An 18140-nucleotide genomic window follows, 5' to 3' on the forward strand; every position below is an offset into this window, starting at 1 on the left:
CTGTGTTTTTACCCATTGCTTGTTTTCTGTTCTCAGGTACCAGTGAATCCAAAGTTCTTTTTTGAGCTAACTAAGGCTTTGATTGGATTATATGTATGTGCAGGAGCTTTTAAAAACCATTAATTAAATTTCCAAGTCTGGGAAATTCCTCTGTCAAATTTTCTGAATGTGTCATTTCTTTGCCTCCCACGTTTTTTTTTTGGTTTTTTTTTTGCACATATTGCACGTATGAGCTTTGTTCACAAAACATGTGTATTTTTCGGTCATTCCAATCAATAGATTAAACAACAGAGATAACAAGTTATATTGTATGCTAAAATATTTTTTAAACAAGTAAATTATTTCCTCATAAAGGTAATCAAAAATTATGTGGAATCACCTTCCGTACTATACTTTATAGTTATTTACCAGTATTTTATGACATTGGTGAAAATAAAAGGGATATTTGTCTGTTCATCCATATAGAATCTTCAGTGTGTGCTTGTATACTCTCCTCTCCAATTCAAATTCCAAATTTAAATTGGTTCAAATCTGAAGACCAAGCCAGCCAATAAAAATGTTGTTGTCAGTGGTTGATTTTCAGATGTTTTTGGATTGTTATCTTGCAGAAAAAGTTTGTGGCCAAGTTTTCGATCGCAGGAGGTTGGGGGCTATCAAGTTTTTTAGCTAAAATGCCTTTGCGGGACATGGTGACCTTGGTTCTGTCTGCATTCTGAGTGGCTTTGAGATATTGAGCTTCAAACATTCCAAAGTGAATGGGCTCCAAGCAGGTACAACATTTTAAAAAACTTCTTTTTTTCAGCTTTTTATTGGACAGTATAGTATAGAGAGACAGGAAGAATGGGCGCGAGAGAGAGGTAAAGACATGCGACAAATGTCAGATTCGAACCGCCGACGTCACGGCTTGCAATGCTACAGGCTGCGCCACTGAGACACCTGAAAAAACAAACTTCTTACTTTTAAACAGTATTTTTGTGTAAAGCTTCACACATATATTTAGTGCCCTATAAACAGCGTATTTATGACACTCATTTTGTCTCAACATCATGATTCCATTAGCCTTAACAAGAACCCCAGGACCAGTAGATGCAAAACGGCCCCATAACACCAAATATCCACCACCAAATCACAGTTATGATTCCATTTTCAGCATAAGCATTCTTCTTCCAATCCCAAACCCACTGCCGGTATTCTTGGCCTGAAAATCTGAGCCCAGCACCTGGATCAAATCTGCACCATCAGCAACGGAGCCAAAAGTTGTGGAGGGCACTGTGTGTCAATCTACACACACTCAGTGAGTGTGTGTATATTTGCTTGTGTGCATCTTTGTGCGCACGATTGTTTTAATGCCAAATACAGGAGCCAATTGAGTCTGGAATATCCTCAGGATAAAAATAAATCAGATTAAAACATATTTTAAGGTTTTGGTTTTTAAGTAAGTGCGTCCTTTGTGCGCGCTGAGGTGCGATGAAGTGAACTGTCACAAACAGACACCCCTCGCAAGCTGTCGGGACGACTCTGAGCCCTCACCAGTCAAGGGTGCTCAGGCCTCACAGCTGAGCCCAACAACAAAAGCTACTGTTCAAAACGGCTGCGTCTCCCCGGAGCCAAGGGATTGGCCAGGGGTCCTATCTCTCCCTCCAGCCGGCCTTTGAAAAGGCTCCTGCCGATCGGGTGTGGTCAGTGCTAGCCTGTCCGCTGCAGGGACCGGAGCCCAGCCCACCTGTCAGAGTGTGTGTGGGTGTGGGAGAGAGAGAGAGAGAGAAAGAGAGAGAGACAGACATGGGGCTGTGTTCCGGCAAGTCCTCAGTGTCTTTGGCCCCTAACGCGCTTGTCCCCAACGTGGACGGCAGAAGCCAGGCGGCAGGCAGCAGCAGACGGGGTACCCCAGCCTGGGAGGAGCAAACCCCCGGCGCACAGGTCACCAAGGTGAAGGTGGAGGCCACCGCACGAGGGGGCAGCTGTGTACCCAACCCTCCGGCCAAGGGCTACCTGGAGCTGGGCGGGAAGGGGGAGGGGGAGCCCCAGACGTCCCGGGAGGCCGAGGAAGAGGAGGACACGGAAGCCGAGGAGCAGGAGGAACTGCTGCATTTCTCCCCCAGCGAGGGGAGCCTGAAGAGTGAGTTTCTGGAATGAAGGGCCCGCCTCGGGCCCCCAGAGCTCCCTCACCCGGGGGTCCCTCCAGAGCAGTGACATCACGCTCCGGGAATGCAGAAACGTCCCTTTCTGACTGCCCTCTCTCCGGGGTTCAGCCGACCGAGAGGGACAGGAAAATGTGGATATTTTTTGAACAGGCTCAATCTCTGGGGGACTGTTGGCGCCAGAATCTCGCGGGCTGAGGTATTTGTGACGGTTTGTGACGTCTGTCTGATTTGATCGTAGAAGAAGCCAGGAGAAACATTAACCATGTTGGGTCTAGCATCGCATACATCTTAGAGTCTGTGGAATGAGTCATTGCATGCAGTGTAACATACATGTATAAATACATAGTATAAGGGTGTGGTTATTGTCAGGTTTGAGAATTTTGAATAAAAATAATTACATTTTAGACGATTAGATGTTATTCTTGCCTGTCATATATCTTTTTTTTGTACTTTTTTATTTTTTATTTTTTTACCAATGCTTAATTTTTCTATTGGAATTCCTATCACGTGGAAATGGCCAACCATTAAACAGTCAGATTGAGCAATCTATTTGCAACCCTGCACCAGATTGTATGAGATATTTTTATGGTAAGTCCCCTAGCATCTTTTTTGTACTCTTCCACTCCAGCTATAGGTCAGCTGTACCTGAGTCATATCAGAGGTACTTCTTCAGAAAATAAACCTGAGCCAACGGTATATCATCCAAACCCAGATATGACAATAGATTCATATCAAATAAGTGTGCAGAACCAAGTAAAGCGCAAGTTTGTCAAATGTCGGCATTTTTGTTGTGTCTCGTTAGCATAACCCAGCCATGCTCGCTAATCAATAGTCCTCACTGGAAAATAAAATGACCATTTTTCATCATGTGCTGTACACAACATCAGCATACAATCATTCACCAAGACAGGGACAAAATCACAGGCATCGAGATTCATTGCTATATCATAATCCATGTTAGCAATACATTTAATGTGCGATATTTCTCTATTTATTTAATATTTATTTACTCATTACAGGCAACTGTAGGCCGCTTTCCGTCATACCGGCTATGCTGGAGGGAATGAAAAGCTGGTCGAGTCCCATAGCACACCACACAACCTGCCAGTGCTGACCTCTCCTCCAAGCCGTCCGTGTGCCCCTTCCCTCTAATGCAGAGGTGGGCAAGGGGAGCCAGATATGTTTTTGGACCTCTTCATTATATATTAGCCCTAACATTTACGCCATCCAACATTTTTACTACGTTTCTCGAAAAGCACAGGAATCCAGACTGGTGTTGAGTCCCTATATTAAATGATTTACTGTGACCTGTGAACCTGTACAGGCGTACACAGCCAGTTAGTTGATTTAGCCAGGGTGATTGGTGGACACAAAAACCTGCACACACTGAAGGCACATCTTTACAATTCACCTGGGATGCCAATATTTACCATAAGTCTTTATGGTCAGACCTGTAGCGAATCATTTTTACTTTTCTCTGACTCAAAGCTTGATAGCCTCATGAAAACTCACAAAACTGCTTAAAATGTAAGATGTGCATTCATATTTTTTATTTTTTTATTTTACTTATCCATCAGAGCCAGCATTTGTGGTTATTATTTTCTCCGAAATATCCATGAGTTGATCCAGGATTATTATAAATATGTTTGTTTTAGTTTTAGTTTTTACAATTAAATATACAAAAATATTTACATATACATCAGCTCAACAATAATGGCACATGACTACATTATGTTATAATATCAATTGTAGGCTTTTTTAAATTTAACCTTTCAGTTGAAAAACCAAAAGTGATGGGCCTTAATTTGTTTTGCTTCAAATGCATTTTGCTCTTTTTGAAATATTTAGGTATTTATTGGTCAACATTTGTTTTAAAAGACAACGCTGGTCTTACAAAATATCTATACAAATACTACCCATAACAATGTAGTAATATTACATAATAACCATTATTTATGCTGCAGACTATAATTAAATTGGCTGTACTTGCTTACCTCATATTGTATCTTCACTTGTGTTTGTTTGGGCTTTGTATATTATTATAGCCGATACAAGCATTGCTGGATTATTCTGTCATCATTGACTGTAATTAAGCTTGGCTATTTCCATTTGCATTTGGTGGTGCAGTTCATTTCCATCTTCAGACTTAACTTGACAGTTTTCATTTCAATTATGTTATGTTTAGTTGTTATTGAAAAACACAGCTAACAAATGTCCTAATTGAATTACTATTTTAAGGTAAATGTATAAATTACTAAATGCTAAGTATATGTTGTTCAACTGATTAGGGTTATTTTAACGATTTATAGTGACTATGATTATGCATTATCTGCGTGTGGAAATGAAGAGGGCAATTTAATTGTACTGCTTAAAGCTAATTGAAATGTGTTTCAATTTAATTTTCAGTTTTCCAAATAACTGTGTCAGTTATAACTGCGTATAACGCGCATATCATTTTTCCATTGTTGAAACCCAGTCCCGCCACATCACTACCCATTATTATGGCAGACATGAATGTGAAAAGAATGTGCTGTCTAATGATGTGGTCGAAGCTTACCTTTTTTTCCACAGCCGAACTTGATGATGTATTTTCTGTGATCCTCACAGAAATTTAATGTGGAAATTTAATGTGATAATGAGCAGTGTGTCACCATTACGTGTCAACAAGCTATTAGAAAGATAATAGATGTGAGCGAAAAGGAATCACCCACAGGGTGGACACTTCAACCAGTGGCAGAACCTCTGCAGAAGGGAAAAACCAAATGACAACGATAACATCTTCCTTCTATGAAAAAGATAGCACAACCCACCACCAGGCAGACGCACACGTAAGCACGCACACGTGCTGACATGCAATGGGGAGAGCTGTGGGGTGACACAATCGCCCTGGTGCAAACGGAGTGGGTGAATATTTCCCATGAATGTCGGGGGCCCTGTCCATTGTGGCAGATGGAGGGCACTGATATGAGGTGACATATTTAGGATTTCCCTTCTCGTTTTTACAAAGCCACAGAGACGATTAAAATGATCAAAAGAATTGAAGGTGAATTTTCTTTCAAGATGTCATATTTTTCCTTGATGACATAATACAGATATATCACCACGGTGTTGCTAAAACCCCTTACATGTCATTGTCTATTACTGTATTCAAAAATGGACATTGGCCTTCATACCATCACACAGCATCTTTGTACATTAAAATCTCTGAATCATAATTCTTATAGTACTCTCAGTCCCCAATTTTGTCAAATACACAATGACTTCCTTCTTTCTACGTGACATTGATAATGTGTCGAAAAAACAGTGAAACATTCTGATTATGAGGAAGAGCAGAGTTAGGGAGGAACATTTATTTTGACCTCTTTGCTCCTTCATCCTGGAGTGTGCTATTGTTTGTAGCTATTTGCATTCTTTGTTTTTGTCGCATTTCATGGATGTTGGTTATCGTATCACTTTCTGTATGTATTGAGAATTACATCTCAGTGGGAGCATCCGCTGTGAGGGTAAATGATAAAATGAAAACCTTCAGGCCCTCTTGTGGCTGATTGAGGTTGTGCTTCTTACTCCTGGCATCTGGCACATCCTTCCATTAGCATTGTTTCCACTCTATAAAGATATACGAACACTGTATATTATTGTAACACTGGCTTGTATATGCAACTAAGATAAATACAAACAGATAAGGCGATATACTGAGATCTGCCACCATCATTACATTCCATTATTGGCATTTGGCACCTCACAGCAAGGAGGTCCTGGGTTTGAATCCCTGTCGGCCGGGGCCTCTTTGTGCTCCCTGTGTCCTCCGGGTACTCCAGTTTCCTCCCACAGTCCAAAGACATGCAGGTTAAGCAGATTGGAGAGTCTAAATTGCCCGTAGGTAGGTGTGAGTGTGCCCTGCGATGGACTGGCGACATGTCCAGGGTGTATTCCTGCCTTTTGCTCAATGTATGCCGGGATAGGCTCCAGCCCCCCTGCGACCCTGTTCAGGATAAGCGGGTTAAGATAATGGATGGATGTATGGATGGCATTTGCCAGACGCTCTTATCCAGAGCAATGTACAGTTGATTAGACTAAGCAGGAGACAATCCTCCCCTGGAGCAAAGCAGGGTTAAGGGCCTTGCTCAAGGGCCCAATGGCTGTGCGGATCTTATAGTGGCTACACCGGGATTGGAACCACTGACCTTCCGTGTCCCAGTCATTTACCTTAACCACTACGCTACAGGCCACCCCATCAATCAGATCTAGTAAGCCTATATGGCACAAATGCTATCGATACAGTTGGCCTCAAGGAAATAGGCCTAATATATTTCACATAGCAGACTGTGCCACAAAATAAGCAAGAACTGTACATTTCCATAACATATTATTGACATTACGTGAAGATAGGGGACACTTTTCGGCGATATTTTGTTCAAAACCACTTTTTTTAAAAAGCAGCGTTGCCACAGAGGCATTATTCGTGGTTATGTCTCAAATGTTGTGCCAAATGTACATACACTAAACAAGAACTTCCAATTCCTGTTCAAAAGGTAATCTCCCATTTCTAGATTGGGAAAACAGACACGCTGCTCAAAAAAGGCACTTCAGAAGGACCGAGAAGCCATTGTCAAAATCCACATCCAAAGCTCCAGCTCCTGAAGAGTGATCCAAGAAGAGAATTTACTCAATCATGATATGAACAGGCTTATGGCTGTCAATATACACTCACTGAGCACTTTAGTAGGTAAACCTGTACACCGCCTCGTTAATGCAAATGTCTTATCAGCCAACCATGTGGCAGAAACTCAATGCAACTCAACTAGTTGTAGTTTTTAATTTTAAACAAAATAAAAATTAATATCAAATAGATTATGAAGGGCAATGTCAACAGAATTGATGTCACCCCGACTGATCAACTGGTTCAAACGACATTTGGTAATCAAAGAGGGCATATTGTATTGAATGTTTGTTTTATGGTTCTGGTTTGAATGAAACACTGAGATTGTTTGTTGCATTATTCTTTCTCACTGCATAATTTTAACAATGCGCCAGCCATTCCCATCGCGTGTCATGTGTGCCAGCCAAGTGCCCAATACAATTTCATTAATTCAAGGTTCTATGAATGGTTATATGAATGAGATATTAATCGTTCATATGGTTCTGGTTAGATTATTGTAACTTGTGGTATTCCTGAGAAATACGTCAGAGAGTGAAAAGTGTGCCAACCCACCCCGGTGTCTCCGACTGTAAACTAGCCCAATTCCCAACCATTCCAATACCTATTGAGTTGCTTCGCGCATGAACTGAAATTCACTGCACTAGCGCAACGGCGATGACATTACTGTTCAACTATTCAACTGTTTATCTGCGGCGCGAATTATTGTTACTTTCTAATATTACACCCATCTAATTATACATCTTGCTAGGAATAATTAATTAGCCAGGTTCGATATCATCGGGTGACGGAAGCCAACACTCCTGATGTAACAACAGTGTAATTTTACCCTTTTCAGCTTGACCTTCACGTTCGCATGTTTTATCAAGTCCCCTTCTGCCCACGATTAAATTGTATCCAAATTTCCCTCTAAAATTAAGTTTTTGTGCATTATTGAGTCTTTGGACTATTATTTTAGATATTAAAACGTATTCGTGTAGTAAACTATTTGAAATACATGTAATATTGACATTAAAAGGTGTAATTCGAGTCAGGCTATCTTTGGACTGCCGCACACGGGTCCGTTCAGCGGTGCATGGTGCAACCCATGTGTTGGATAATTCCAGAAGATCGTAGTGGCAGGGGGTAGCTAGTTCACTCTGACTGGGCACATTTGAGAAATCATTAGAGAAAGCCTTTGGGTTACTATTGACTTACCTAACATTTTTTCCTGCAAACTCAATTGGCAACCCTCGGTGGTAAATCAGATTCTGCGATCTAACCCCGACAGCTTTTGAATTGCACAGCGCAATCTTTCAGTCGGCCTTCATTTTCCAAATTTACAAGGGAGACCTGTCGTCATGATGCTGAATGTGGTCCGCACCGCTTCAAGAACACTCTCGTGTTCTAAAAACAGCACACGGAATGTCTCTTCAGTTGTCAAGAAGGTAAGTTAACAAGCTACTGGGTTTACTCTGCTCGGTTGCTTAGAGAAAACACGCTTATTTGTATTCTAAATTAGCTTGAATTTAGGAACGCAAATCGACTGCTCCCTGGCCAGCTAGTGACCACACACGTCTTGCTACATATAGTTAGCTAACGTTAGCTGAGGATATTGCTGGTTGCTTGCTGCTACGTTAGCTAACTAAGTTAGCTGATGGGGAAAACGTTTTATATAGAGGGCATAACGGCTGTTGTCTAAGTAACAAGTTGGTTGATTTGTAATTTTACTCATTACTAATTTCATACGGATCGCTCCAACACGTGATTGTTTCCTTACATAATTTTTGGATCATAAGCCAGCGCAAAAAAGTCTTAACCTGCTATTCAGCTCCGTGTGATTTTGTAAAAGTGTCTTTGGTGACTTGCTAGGTAACTTAGTTACTTCTTTATTATTCTGTGCCCATAGAACACGGTGATTGCTGCAGTCATCAACCAACAACTAATTTAGTGTTCTACCTATGCGTGCTTTAGCCGCATTGCTAGATTAGCTAGCTAGTTAAAAGGCCTAGCTACATTATCAATTTGGTTATGATCGCGTTTGAACCTAAACGGCCATCTAACTAACAACCATGTTCCAGGTTCTATTCGCTGTCTACACGTGGAGAGGTAGTTAATTATATGGGGAAGAATTGAGAATATAGATGGGTCTGTGACCTTCACGCGGGCAAGCTAGCCGTCTAATGCTACACAGGAACATTCAATTTCTTTGGGGGAAGGGAGATGGTCAGTGTGTTACCGGAAAGTAGTGTTCCTGTGGTTCAGTTAGTTTTTTTTCTTCTGACATTCATTGGAGCAGATTGTTAGTGTCGCTGCATGTGTGTCAATGGATGTAGCACATTGCATGTGGAAGCTCGAAATATTGAGATTGACGTACTTAATGTTCATTAGTTCCCAGTGTGACTTTAAGCTAACGTTATATTGATGTGGGTGACCGCACGGATTGCTTCCGAGACAGGTGCAGGTAGTTTGAAGAATTATTGAACAGATTTTATAACAATGTTTTTTTACAGACGTGCTGGAACGGAGTCAGTCAGTACGGCTTACGAAATGTTGCAAGGCGTGACTATGCGTGAGTAAAAGGAACTTTTCAGCATCTGATGGCTTAAAATTATGGATATCGTCCATTTAGCTTGTGAATTTTAGTGCTATTACTGCGGTTGTCTTGACCGTTTTAATTCCAGTTTTATGTGATGTCATTCTACAACAGATCAGAGGCTATCAAAGGGGCAGTCATTGGAATTGACTTGGGAACTACCAACTCTTGTGTGGCTGTTATGGAGGGCAAACAGGCAAAGGTAAGATTAATACTTTGCTTTCTTTGAAGCCAGTATTCAATGAATCTTTATCAGAGGGACTTCTGTCTTGACGGCTATCTTACTGTTAAATTGAGATCACATACTTTGCTGGTAATTAGCAGTGATGACATGGCACTTGAAATAATTTTGTTAACAGAAGTTAACAGCCTTGTCTCTCTGAGGAATTCTGGCGTGAGATGTGGCGAGGCAAGATGGCCTCTGACCTGCCTGCTTTGTTTATGGAAGGTTCTGGAGAATGCAGAAGGAGCAAGGACAACCCCCTCGGTGGTGGCCTTCACTGCGGAGGGCGAGAGGCTGGTGGGCATGCCGGCCAAGCGGCAGTCTGTCACCAACCCGCAGAACACCCTGTACGCCACCAAACGTCTCATCGGCCGACGCTTCGATGATCCAGAAGTGCAGAAGGACCTGTAAGTTTGCTTCGGAATGAGAAGCTAGTGGGAGGAGTGTAGATTCATCTCAAAATACACGTTGTGTACATTTGCCGTAAAATGGACACTTCCACTAGAATGTTGCATGTCTGCATGTGCATTATGTATGCTGTCTCGTCCTTGGGCGGGATGGGAGATATGTTTAACGACTCTTTCCTTCTGGTTCATGTCTACAGGAAGAACGTTCCCTTCAAGATCGTCCGTGCCTCAAATGGCGATGCTTGGGTAGAGGCTCATGGGAAAATGTATTCTCCTAGCCAGGCTGGGGCCTTTGTGCTGATGAAGATGAAGGAGACTGCAGGTAAGCAGGGTCTTGTTGCAGCTCTGCTGGCCTGCCGTGCTTCACTTATACTTGCTGTGAGTTGGTCATGTTGACATGGTCAAGCGTTAACCGGATGCCACTGCATTGTTTCCGTTCTACAGAGAGCTACTTGGGCCACAATGTGAAGAACGCTGTAGTCACCGTGCCAGCGTACTTCAACGACTCCCAGAGACAGGCATGTACCTCTCTTTACGCCCAAGTCTTTGACCGTAGCCTTTTGACCGCACTATCAGTTAATCATAATGTGCTATTACACAGAAATCATTCCATTGTCTGGTCATTGCCGCAGTGTTTGTCGAGAGAAAGTGGGTTATTCCCCATATCTCTCCATACCTATCTGAAAGGGTTTTCCCACAAGCATGGCCCAAACTAACACGGAGGACACTAAGGTCGTGCCCTCCAGTTTTTTTCCTTGACCTTTTCGAAAGCCTATTTCATTTATTTTGTATGAACATCAGTTGCAATTCATTTAGGAGGTGAATGAATGATCTTTAATATTTTCTGAAGTGTATGTACAGCATTTACACCCTAAAGTGCATCCTGGATTAAATGAAGTACCCCCCCCCCCACTGCCACACCCCACTCAGCCCAGTCCCTTCACCTCTGTATGCGTTCGGTCCTGTTCTGGCCCCTCTTCACTGTGGGTTGTGCTCTGTACTTAGGCCACGAAGGATGCTGGTCAGATTTCTGGGCTGAATGTGCTGAGGGTGATCAATGAGCCCACTGCTGCTGCTCTGGCCTACGGATTGGACAAGACCCAGGACCGAATGTAAGCGCACTGTCACTTCTCGTGCAATTAGCTCTGAGAAGTGTATGGACAGGAATGTTTCCTATACTCCTCACAAATCCTCATAGACATGGAAGAATATATTGCAGGACCTACTAAAAGTATATTTTGATGGATGTCAGACAAATGCTTTAAATATAAATATTTCTTTTGATTAGATTTTATTTTTATTTATTTATTATATTTATTTTTGTTTCAAAACAAATTTGACTTTTAAATTGATTCTGTATGATTTTATTTTATTTTTCACATTCTATTGCTGGGATTGGATACAGTTTATGTGCAGATTTATGGATACTGGTAATTTTCAGGAATGTGAAGGCTGTTTTTACTTATCTTTGATGGTACACAACATTGGTAGTACAGGATACTGTACAGTTTTTTTATTTTTTATTTTTTTTAAATTATTATTATTATTTTTTTTTGGTACCTTGAATAGTATTGAAAAGCTGATGTATGTATTGAAGACCTAACTTTCTCTGCTAAGTTAGATTTTTTTTGGCAGTGAATAAGATGTGGCCCCTTAGCAGTCAGATTTGAGTTTAAAATGCATGTTGTCTTCTTTTACTCATTTGACCATTGGACCTGGTTTTTGCAGCATCGCAGTGTATGACCTGGGTGGCGGTACCTTCGATATCTCTGTCCTGGAGATCCAGAAGGGTGTGTTTGAGGTCAAGTCCACCAACGGAGACACCTTTCTGGGTGGGGAAGACTTCGACCAGCAGCTGCTGATGTACATTGTCAAAGAGTTCAAGAGAGAGGTTAGTGTGACAAACATGGGCTGCTGATAGTGGCACAAGAGTGATTTTTCTTTGTATTCAAGATTGTGTCAATGGCAGCACTGATTGCTTGCGAACCAAAGTTTTGGCTGGACAAAGTTTTGGCGATGCACAGTCTTTCCACACAGTTTAATATTGTGCCTTTGTTAAATTGTGCAGATTTTTATTCCCACCTGGGTTGTAATCTCACCGGGTGAATGTTTTGACTCGATGAATTGAAAGGGGGAAATGTGTTCTTATTCTCACTGGTTATTTAGTCAGAGGCGGGTGCCTGACCTGTCTTTTGTATGTTCTCTCCAGTCGGGTGTGGATCTCACCAAGGACAACATGGCACTGCAGAGAGTGAGAGAGGCAGCAGAGAAGGCCAAGTGTGAGCTCTCCTCTTCCCTGCAGGTGAGAAGAGTGCGGCTCCATTTTAAAATCCAGCCCACCTGCCTCAAATTATGTGGTAATCGAGGGCATTGTGGGAAGAGGCAGTCTTCCAAAAACTTTTTTTCCTCCAAATGCCTTTTAATAAGTTAAATGTGAAATGAATTATCCCCCTTGTGGTTTATCTGAAGTGTATGGTTAAAGTAATACAGTTAAGGATAAGTAAGGATCTGTTTAAATTCTAGAATGAAAAGTAGAGAAGAATCAAAACTGCATCTGGTTACTTTTTGCCAAGACGACACCAATGTGGTGTGGAGCCCAGAGCTCAAACTTTCAGTCAGAACAGGAGAGAAATGAATGTGGACCCTCCATCCATTTCAAGTGTATTACTGCTAATGAGGTGGTAAAGCCAGAGCCAGGGCCACATTCACACTGTCACTGTAGTTTCCTGTATAGCAGCTGATCAGTAGCCAGATGACTGGGTTAAGCATATTACGTTACTTGTTATTTAACTGACGTTTTTTTATCCAAAGCGATTTAGTTGATTAGACTAAGCAAGGGACAATCCCCCCCTGGAGCAATGTGGGGTTAAGGGCCTTGCTTACGCAGACACAAGGATGTCAGCCAGGTGGGTTGCAGACAAAGGCAGTAATGATGTTCAGTTGTGCCTTTTGGCCTGGTTTTGTTATCAGGAGTGCGGTTCACACAGGTGGAACCCCAGCGGTAAGTCAGCTGCGCGGGCCTGCTCAGTGCCTGGGTCAGTGTTACTCTGCTGGGAGAGGAAGGCGCTTCACTGTGGCTGGGCTCTGGGAGACACTGTTTTAGTGGCTGCTGATGCTAGGCTGTGATGGTGCCTTACCCCTCTGAGAGTGGACTGTGTCCACACATTGGGTGCAGTCCTAGTCTGAGGGACGAACACTGTATACACAGGAGAGCGTATGCATGTTGCAGCCAGCACCAGACCTGGGAAAAATGTTTTGTAACTTTCATAATTGTTTTGATTTTCAAATGCATTTCTGTGCTCGATTGAGCCAACCACGATGATTGCGTATTTGCCCCGGGTCTGGCATGTCACCTGACCCTGAAGCCCTTCTCTTCTCCATGCAGACGGACATCAACCTGCCCTACCTGACCATGGATGCATCCGGGCCCAAGCACCTGAATATGAAGCTGACGCGCTCGCAGTTCGAGGGCATCGTGGGGGACCTCATCCGCCGCACCATGGCGCCCTGTCAGAAGGCCTTGCAGGACGCGGAGGTCGCCAAGAGCGACATCGGAGAGGTGCTGCTGGTCGGGGGCATGACCCGCATGCCCAAGGTGAGCGTGGATTCAGAGTTTAAGAGTACGTGATGTGTGTGTGTGTGCGTGGGGGGTGAACATGTGTGTGAGTGTGTGAGTGTGTGAGTGTGTGAGTGTGTGAGTGTGTGAGTGTGTGAGTGTGTGAGTGCTCCTCTGCTCATGCATGACTGGAGACCCTCTCACTCCGCTCACAGGTGCAGCAGACGGTGCAGGACCTGTTCGGCCGCGCCCCCAGCAAGTCCGTCAACCCCGATGAAGCGGTGGCCATCGGTGCAGCCATCCAGGTAAGACCGCGTGGCCCCATCACTAGCACTAGTTACCGCAGAGAGTGAACCAGGGCTGGATTTGGAATTGAGGGCCAGAGTTCATGATCCCTGCTCTAGACTTTGGAACAGCTTGCCTCCAGGGCTTCTGAATCAGTTAAAACGTTTAAGGGAAAGCCTAAGCCTCACTTTTTTGCACTTGATTTCAATGAATGTTTTAATTTAAATAGATTTATTTATTTATTTATTTATCTTGTTATAAAGCACGTTTCCATTGACTGTATGAAATGTGCATGTAAAGTAATGTTCTAAATTATTATCCAGGGTGGCGTGCTGGCCGGAGATGTCACTGACGTGCTCCTATTGGACGTCACCCCCTTGTCCCTCGGTATCGAGACCCTTGGCGGGGTCTTCACCAAACTCATCAACCGGAACACGACCATACCCACCAAGAAGGGCCAGGTGAGGACCGCAGTCCCAGAACAGCAAGGCCCTTTCCTACATCCACGCGAGCCGTATTCGGGCAAGCGTGCAGTGGCCTTTGAGTTCACCTGTGTGGGACAGTGCTGGGGTATTGCTGGGGTTTCTGAGGTCGTGCTCACGGTGTCCTGCCCTTTTCCCAGGTCTTCTCCACCGCTGCCGATGGACAGACTCAGGTAGAAATCAAGGTGTGCCAGGGGGAGAGAGAAATGGCGGCTGACAACAAGGTCCTGGGCCAGTTCACTCTGGTACGTCATCTCGCCAATACAGAGATTTTTATTTTATTTATTTAGCCTTTATTTTACTGGGAAAACCTCACTGTAGTTGGGGTAGTTTAGTGGCTAAGGTACATGACAGGGACCTGGAAGGTTGGTTTTTCAAGCCCCAGTGTAGCCATGATAAGATCTGCACAGCTGTTAGGCCCTTGGGATGGGCTACAGCAGTAGAAGTCCAAAAAAAAGAAGTAATAAATACCTAATAAAGTGCTCACTGAGTATATGTAACGTGGTTCTAGATGGATAATAAATAAGAAAATATAGACAATAAAAAAATAGCAATGTCTTGTGTCCTGGGTTTTTTTTCTCATTTTTGTTCCTTTGATATTCCTTGCCTGCAGGTGGGCCTCCCCCCTGCCCCTCGCGGCGTGCCCCAGATTGAGGTGACGTTCGACATCGACGCCAACGGGATCGTGCACGTGTCGGCCAAGGACAAGGGCACAGGCCGGGAACAGCAGAGTGAGCACTCCCCCTTTTCACCCCGGCGTTTTCACCCCAGCGTTGTGCAGTGATGACCTTACAAACACATCATTCCGACCTCAAATGTGGAGAGAGATCTCATTGAACTGAGCACACCTGGCAATTAGAATACAGTGTGATGGAAACCGGCAAGACGCTTCGGTAGTGATGGGGCTACCGTTTCAATCCATCAGTCTGCAGTACTTTTAAGTAGTGCTGAAATCATTGTTCTCCGTTACTACGCTAATCCTGTTCTGTACCTGCCTGTCCTCCAGTTGTAATCCAGTCCTCTGGTGGGCTCAGCAAAGACGACATCGAGAACATGATCAAGAACGCAGAGAAGTACGCCGAAGAGGACCGGAGGCGAAAGGTCGGTTTAGCAACCGTTTCCCGTTCGTTCCCAGAGAACACTCCTTGTATGGGAATCATGCGCGTTGTTGTTGCCGCTACATAGATACTCATTGCTGAATATCCAGTCAAAAACATAGATTTCTTAGTGTCACCCATTGTTGCATATAAAGTGCCCTTATTATGGGTTTTTCCTGGCTGAAAGAGGCAGAGATGGGTCTAATCGTGACCACATAATCAAAATTCTATATCTTGTTCGTAATATGCATTAATTTGCATACATTTTAATGGTGAGTAGTAATCTCATGATGGCCGTCTTCATCTGCTCCTCCTTGCGAATTACATTTTTTTAAAAATGTTAACATGCTTGGATGCGAAAGAAAACGATGTTTACCTGCCCAATCACAGCGAACTCTGCACTCCACTCTTCCTTGACAGTGCCTGTCCTGGTGCACTGTGCTGATTACCATACAGCCCCACATCGGAGTAATGCGGCCATTGCAGTTACAGATGTTAGAAATCCACTGAGCGCAGCTCTTATATTTATAATCTTTTTTGTGCCGACGCTGGTCGGAATTTTGTGGAGGCTGCACAGAATTTGATGGAGGTGGCTACCTCAGAATTCTCTGTACAGAAGAAACCCTGGTGTGTGTCCTTTCTGTGACTCTGAACTCTGTGCTTTACCGTCACCACCAGGATACCGTTGAGGCTGTGAACATGGCTGAGGGCATTGTGCACGACACCGAGACCAAGATGGAGGAGTACAAGGATCAGCTCCCAGCTGATGAGGTCAGTATTTTTCAGAGGGAGGTTGGGTTGGGAGGTTGTGTAACTTCCCATAAATCACCATGTTCTAAGTAGAGCCCCTTCAGTAACATTGTCCCCTCTCTCTTCCAGTGCAATAAGCTGAAGGAGGAGATCACCAAAGTTCGAGACCTACTGGCACGGAAGGATACTGAGACTGGAGAGACCATCAAGCAGGCGGCCTCAAACCTTCAGCAGGCTTCTCTCAAGCTCTTTGAGATGGCATACAAGAAGGTAACTGATTCTGTGCTCCCAATTTATTTCCATTGTTCAGCCAAAAAATGGTTCCCCATTACTGGTGTCCTCTGCAATAAAGCTGTAAGGAAAAGTTTTGTTCACTTTTGTGTGTGTGTGTGTGTGTGTGTGTGTGTGTGTGTGTGTGTGTGTGTGTGTGTGTGTGTGTGTGTGTGTGTGTGTGTGTGTGTGTGTGTGTGTGTGTGTGTGTGTGTGTGTGTGTGTGTGTGTGTGTAGTTTTTCCAACTCTTCCGAGTCCTGCTCTATGGAGGCAGCTTTTACAGTGGAACTCGAATTAGCGTAACTCCTAAAGCCTGCCATGTTGGTCAGAATTCATTCCTGTAATCCTGACCGTTTGGTCCACAGATGGCGTCAGAGAGGGAAGGCAGCAGTGGCAGTTCGGGGACCAGTGGGGAAGAGAAGAAGGAAGGCCAGCAGTAAAAGCCCTTTGCATTTAGGGTTGTCATGGAGACAATGGGACTGAAGGGCTTGGGAATGTAGACCTGGGTTTATCCTGAGCGGCTATTGCGTTGAAGTCATTCTCAAGTACTGTGTTTTTGCAGTAAGCTATACAGTATACAAATGCCATTGTATGCCTCCCTCCCCCCCTTTATAATTTAACAACAAACAAAAAAAGTATAATACCTGCATTTTTAAACTTGGTTCTATGCGTCTATCGTGAAATAGTAAAATGTCTAGTTATTATTTGTCGCCTGTGAATCCCTTGGGTTGATTGTCCAGATCAAATCAAATTTGCTTTGTCTGCAGTTCGGCTCATATCTTTAGCTGTTGGGTAAGAGTTTCCATGTGGAGATAATTTGGGTAATGTGGAAGCAAGGACCGTTCCCTCCCTTGATCTAGATGCTGTCTGTAATTTCTCACTTTCAAATGTAGGAATGAAGTTTCATTTCTGCACAAAGCAAAGGGGTAACCTGGGGAAAGGCAAGATGTGTGAACTACCATTGAGTCAAAAATGGTGACTGTCCATTATTTGTGTGAAAAGGTGAAAGGCACTTAGTTTTCTTGAAGGCTGACTCAAATGGCTTTTGGTTAAACGCTAAATTAGCTTAGAATGCATGTCCTCCTCTTTCTGTTTGGCTATGCCCATGAGATAAGGCGGCGATGGAACCTGGGTCAGTTCTGCACATGTTTGTACAATATGTTAGTTATAAAGTCCATCCTTGGGCCATTGTGGGCAGTGCATTCATACAGGCTGGGCTGCCAGTACGTCTGGTTCTCCATTACTCCCTTTTGTGGTACACGGTATGCTTTGTGCTCATTTGTATATAGTTATAGTCTGTAAATCAGAGCCATTTAAGTTGAAGAAATTCCACTTGATGATTCAGGGGACAGAAGTGGCTGTTTTTCCATACCCGGGTTGTGTCCCCTTCTGAAATTGGGTCATAAAACTTGCTGCTTGTTCGGCCAAATTGTCACAAAGTATAAATATGAAAGGCAAGTTTGCGGAGGAATAGTTCATGTGAAATTTGTCAATTTGTGAAAACTACTTGCTTAAAATAAAGGTGTGAGGAAGTGTGTTTTTGGAAGATGTTTAAGTCTGTATAAAAGAGGATTTAAATGATTCCATTATAAACTTTTGTAATAAAATGAATAAAACCTCCACATTGAAATGGTATTCTTTCCATGTTCTCACAACCCTAGGATGCACTATGGATGAGCCTGACCAGTGATTG

General features: G+C 43.4%; 1 protein-coding gene and 2 non-coding genes across 3 annotated transcripts; all 3 read left to right on the top strand.

The window, feature by feature from the left end:
- Positions 1-7891: 7891 nt before the first annotated feature.
- Positions 7892-18067, top strand: hspa9 (heat shock protein 9). Its single transcript, XM_061234601.1, has 18 exons — positions 7892-8228; positions 9294-9352; positions 9491-9578; positions 9825-10006; positions 10204-10328; positions 10451-10524; positions 11012-11118; positions 11735-11897; positions 12216-12308; positions 13392-13601; positions 13778-13867; positions 14171-14308; positions 14470-14574; positions 14943-15060; positions 15336-15430; positions 16105-16197; positions 16306-16446; positions 16813-18067. The coding sequence occupies exons 1-18, from the start codon at positions 8142-8144 to the stop codon at positions 16885-16887; spliced, it is 2043 nt and encodes a 680-aa protein (XP_061090585.1). The 5' UTR covers positions 7892-8141; the 3' UTR covers positions 16888-18067.
- LOC133125353 (small nucleolar RNA SNORA74) lies at positions 13001-13204 on the top strand. Its single transcript, XR_009708430.1, has one exon. It is a non-coding gene; the product is annotated as a small nucleolar RNA SNORA74 (small nucleolar RNA).
- LOC133125355 (small nucleolar RNA SNORD63) lies at positions 15105-15176 on the top strand. The gene has a single exon (XR_009708432.1). It is a non-coding gene; the product is annotated as a small nucleolar RNA SNORD63 (small nucleolar RNA).
- Positions 18068-18140: the final 73 nt, after the last annotated feature.

Source organism: Conger conger, chromosome 3, assembly GCF_963514075.1.
Source record: "Conger conger chromosome 3, fConCon1.1, whole genome shotgun sequence".
NCBI lineage: Eukaryota > Metazoa > Chordata > Actinopteri > Anguilliformes > Congridae > Conger > Conger conger.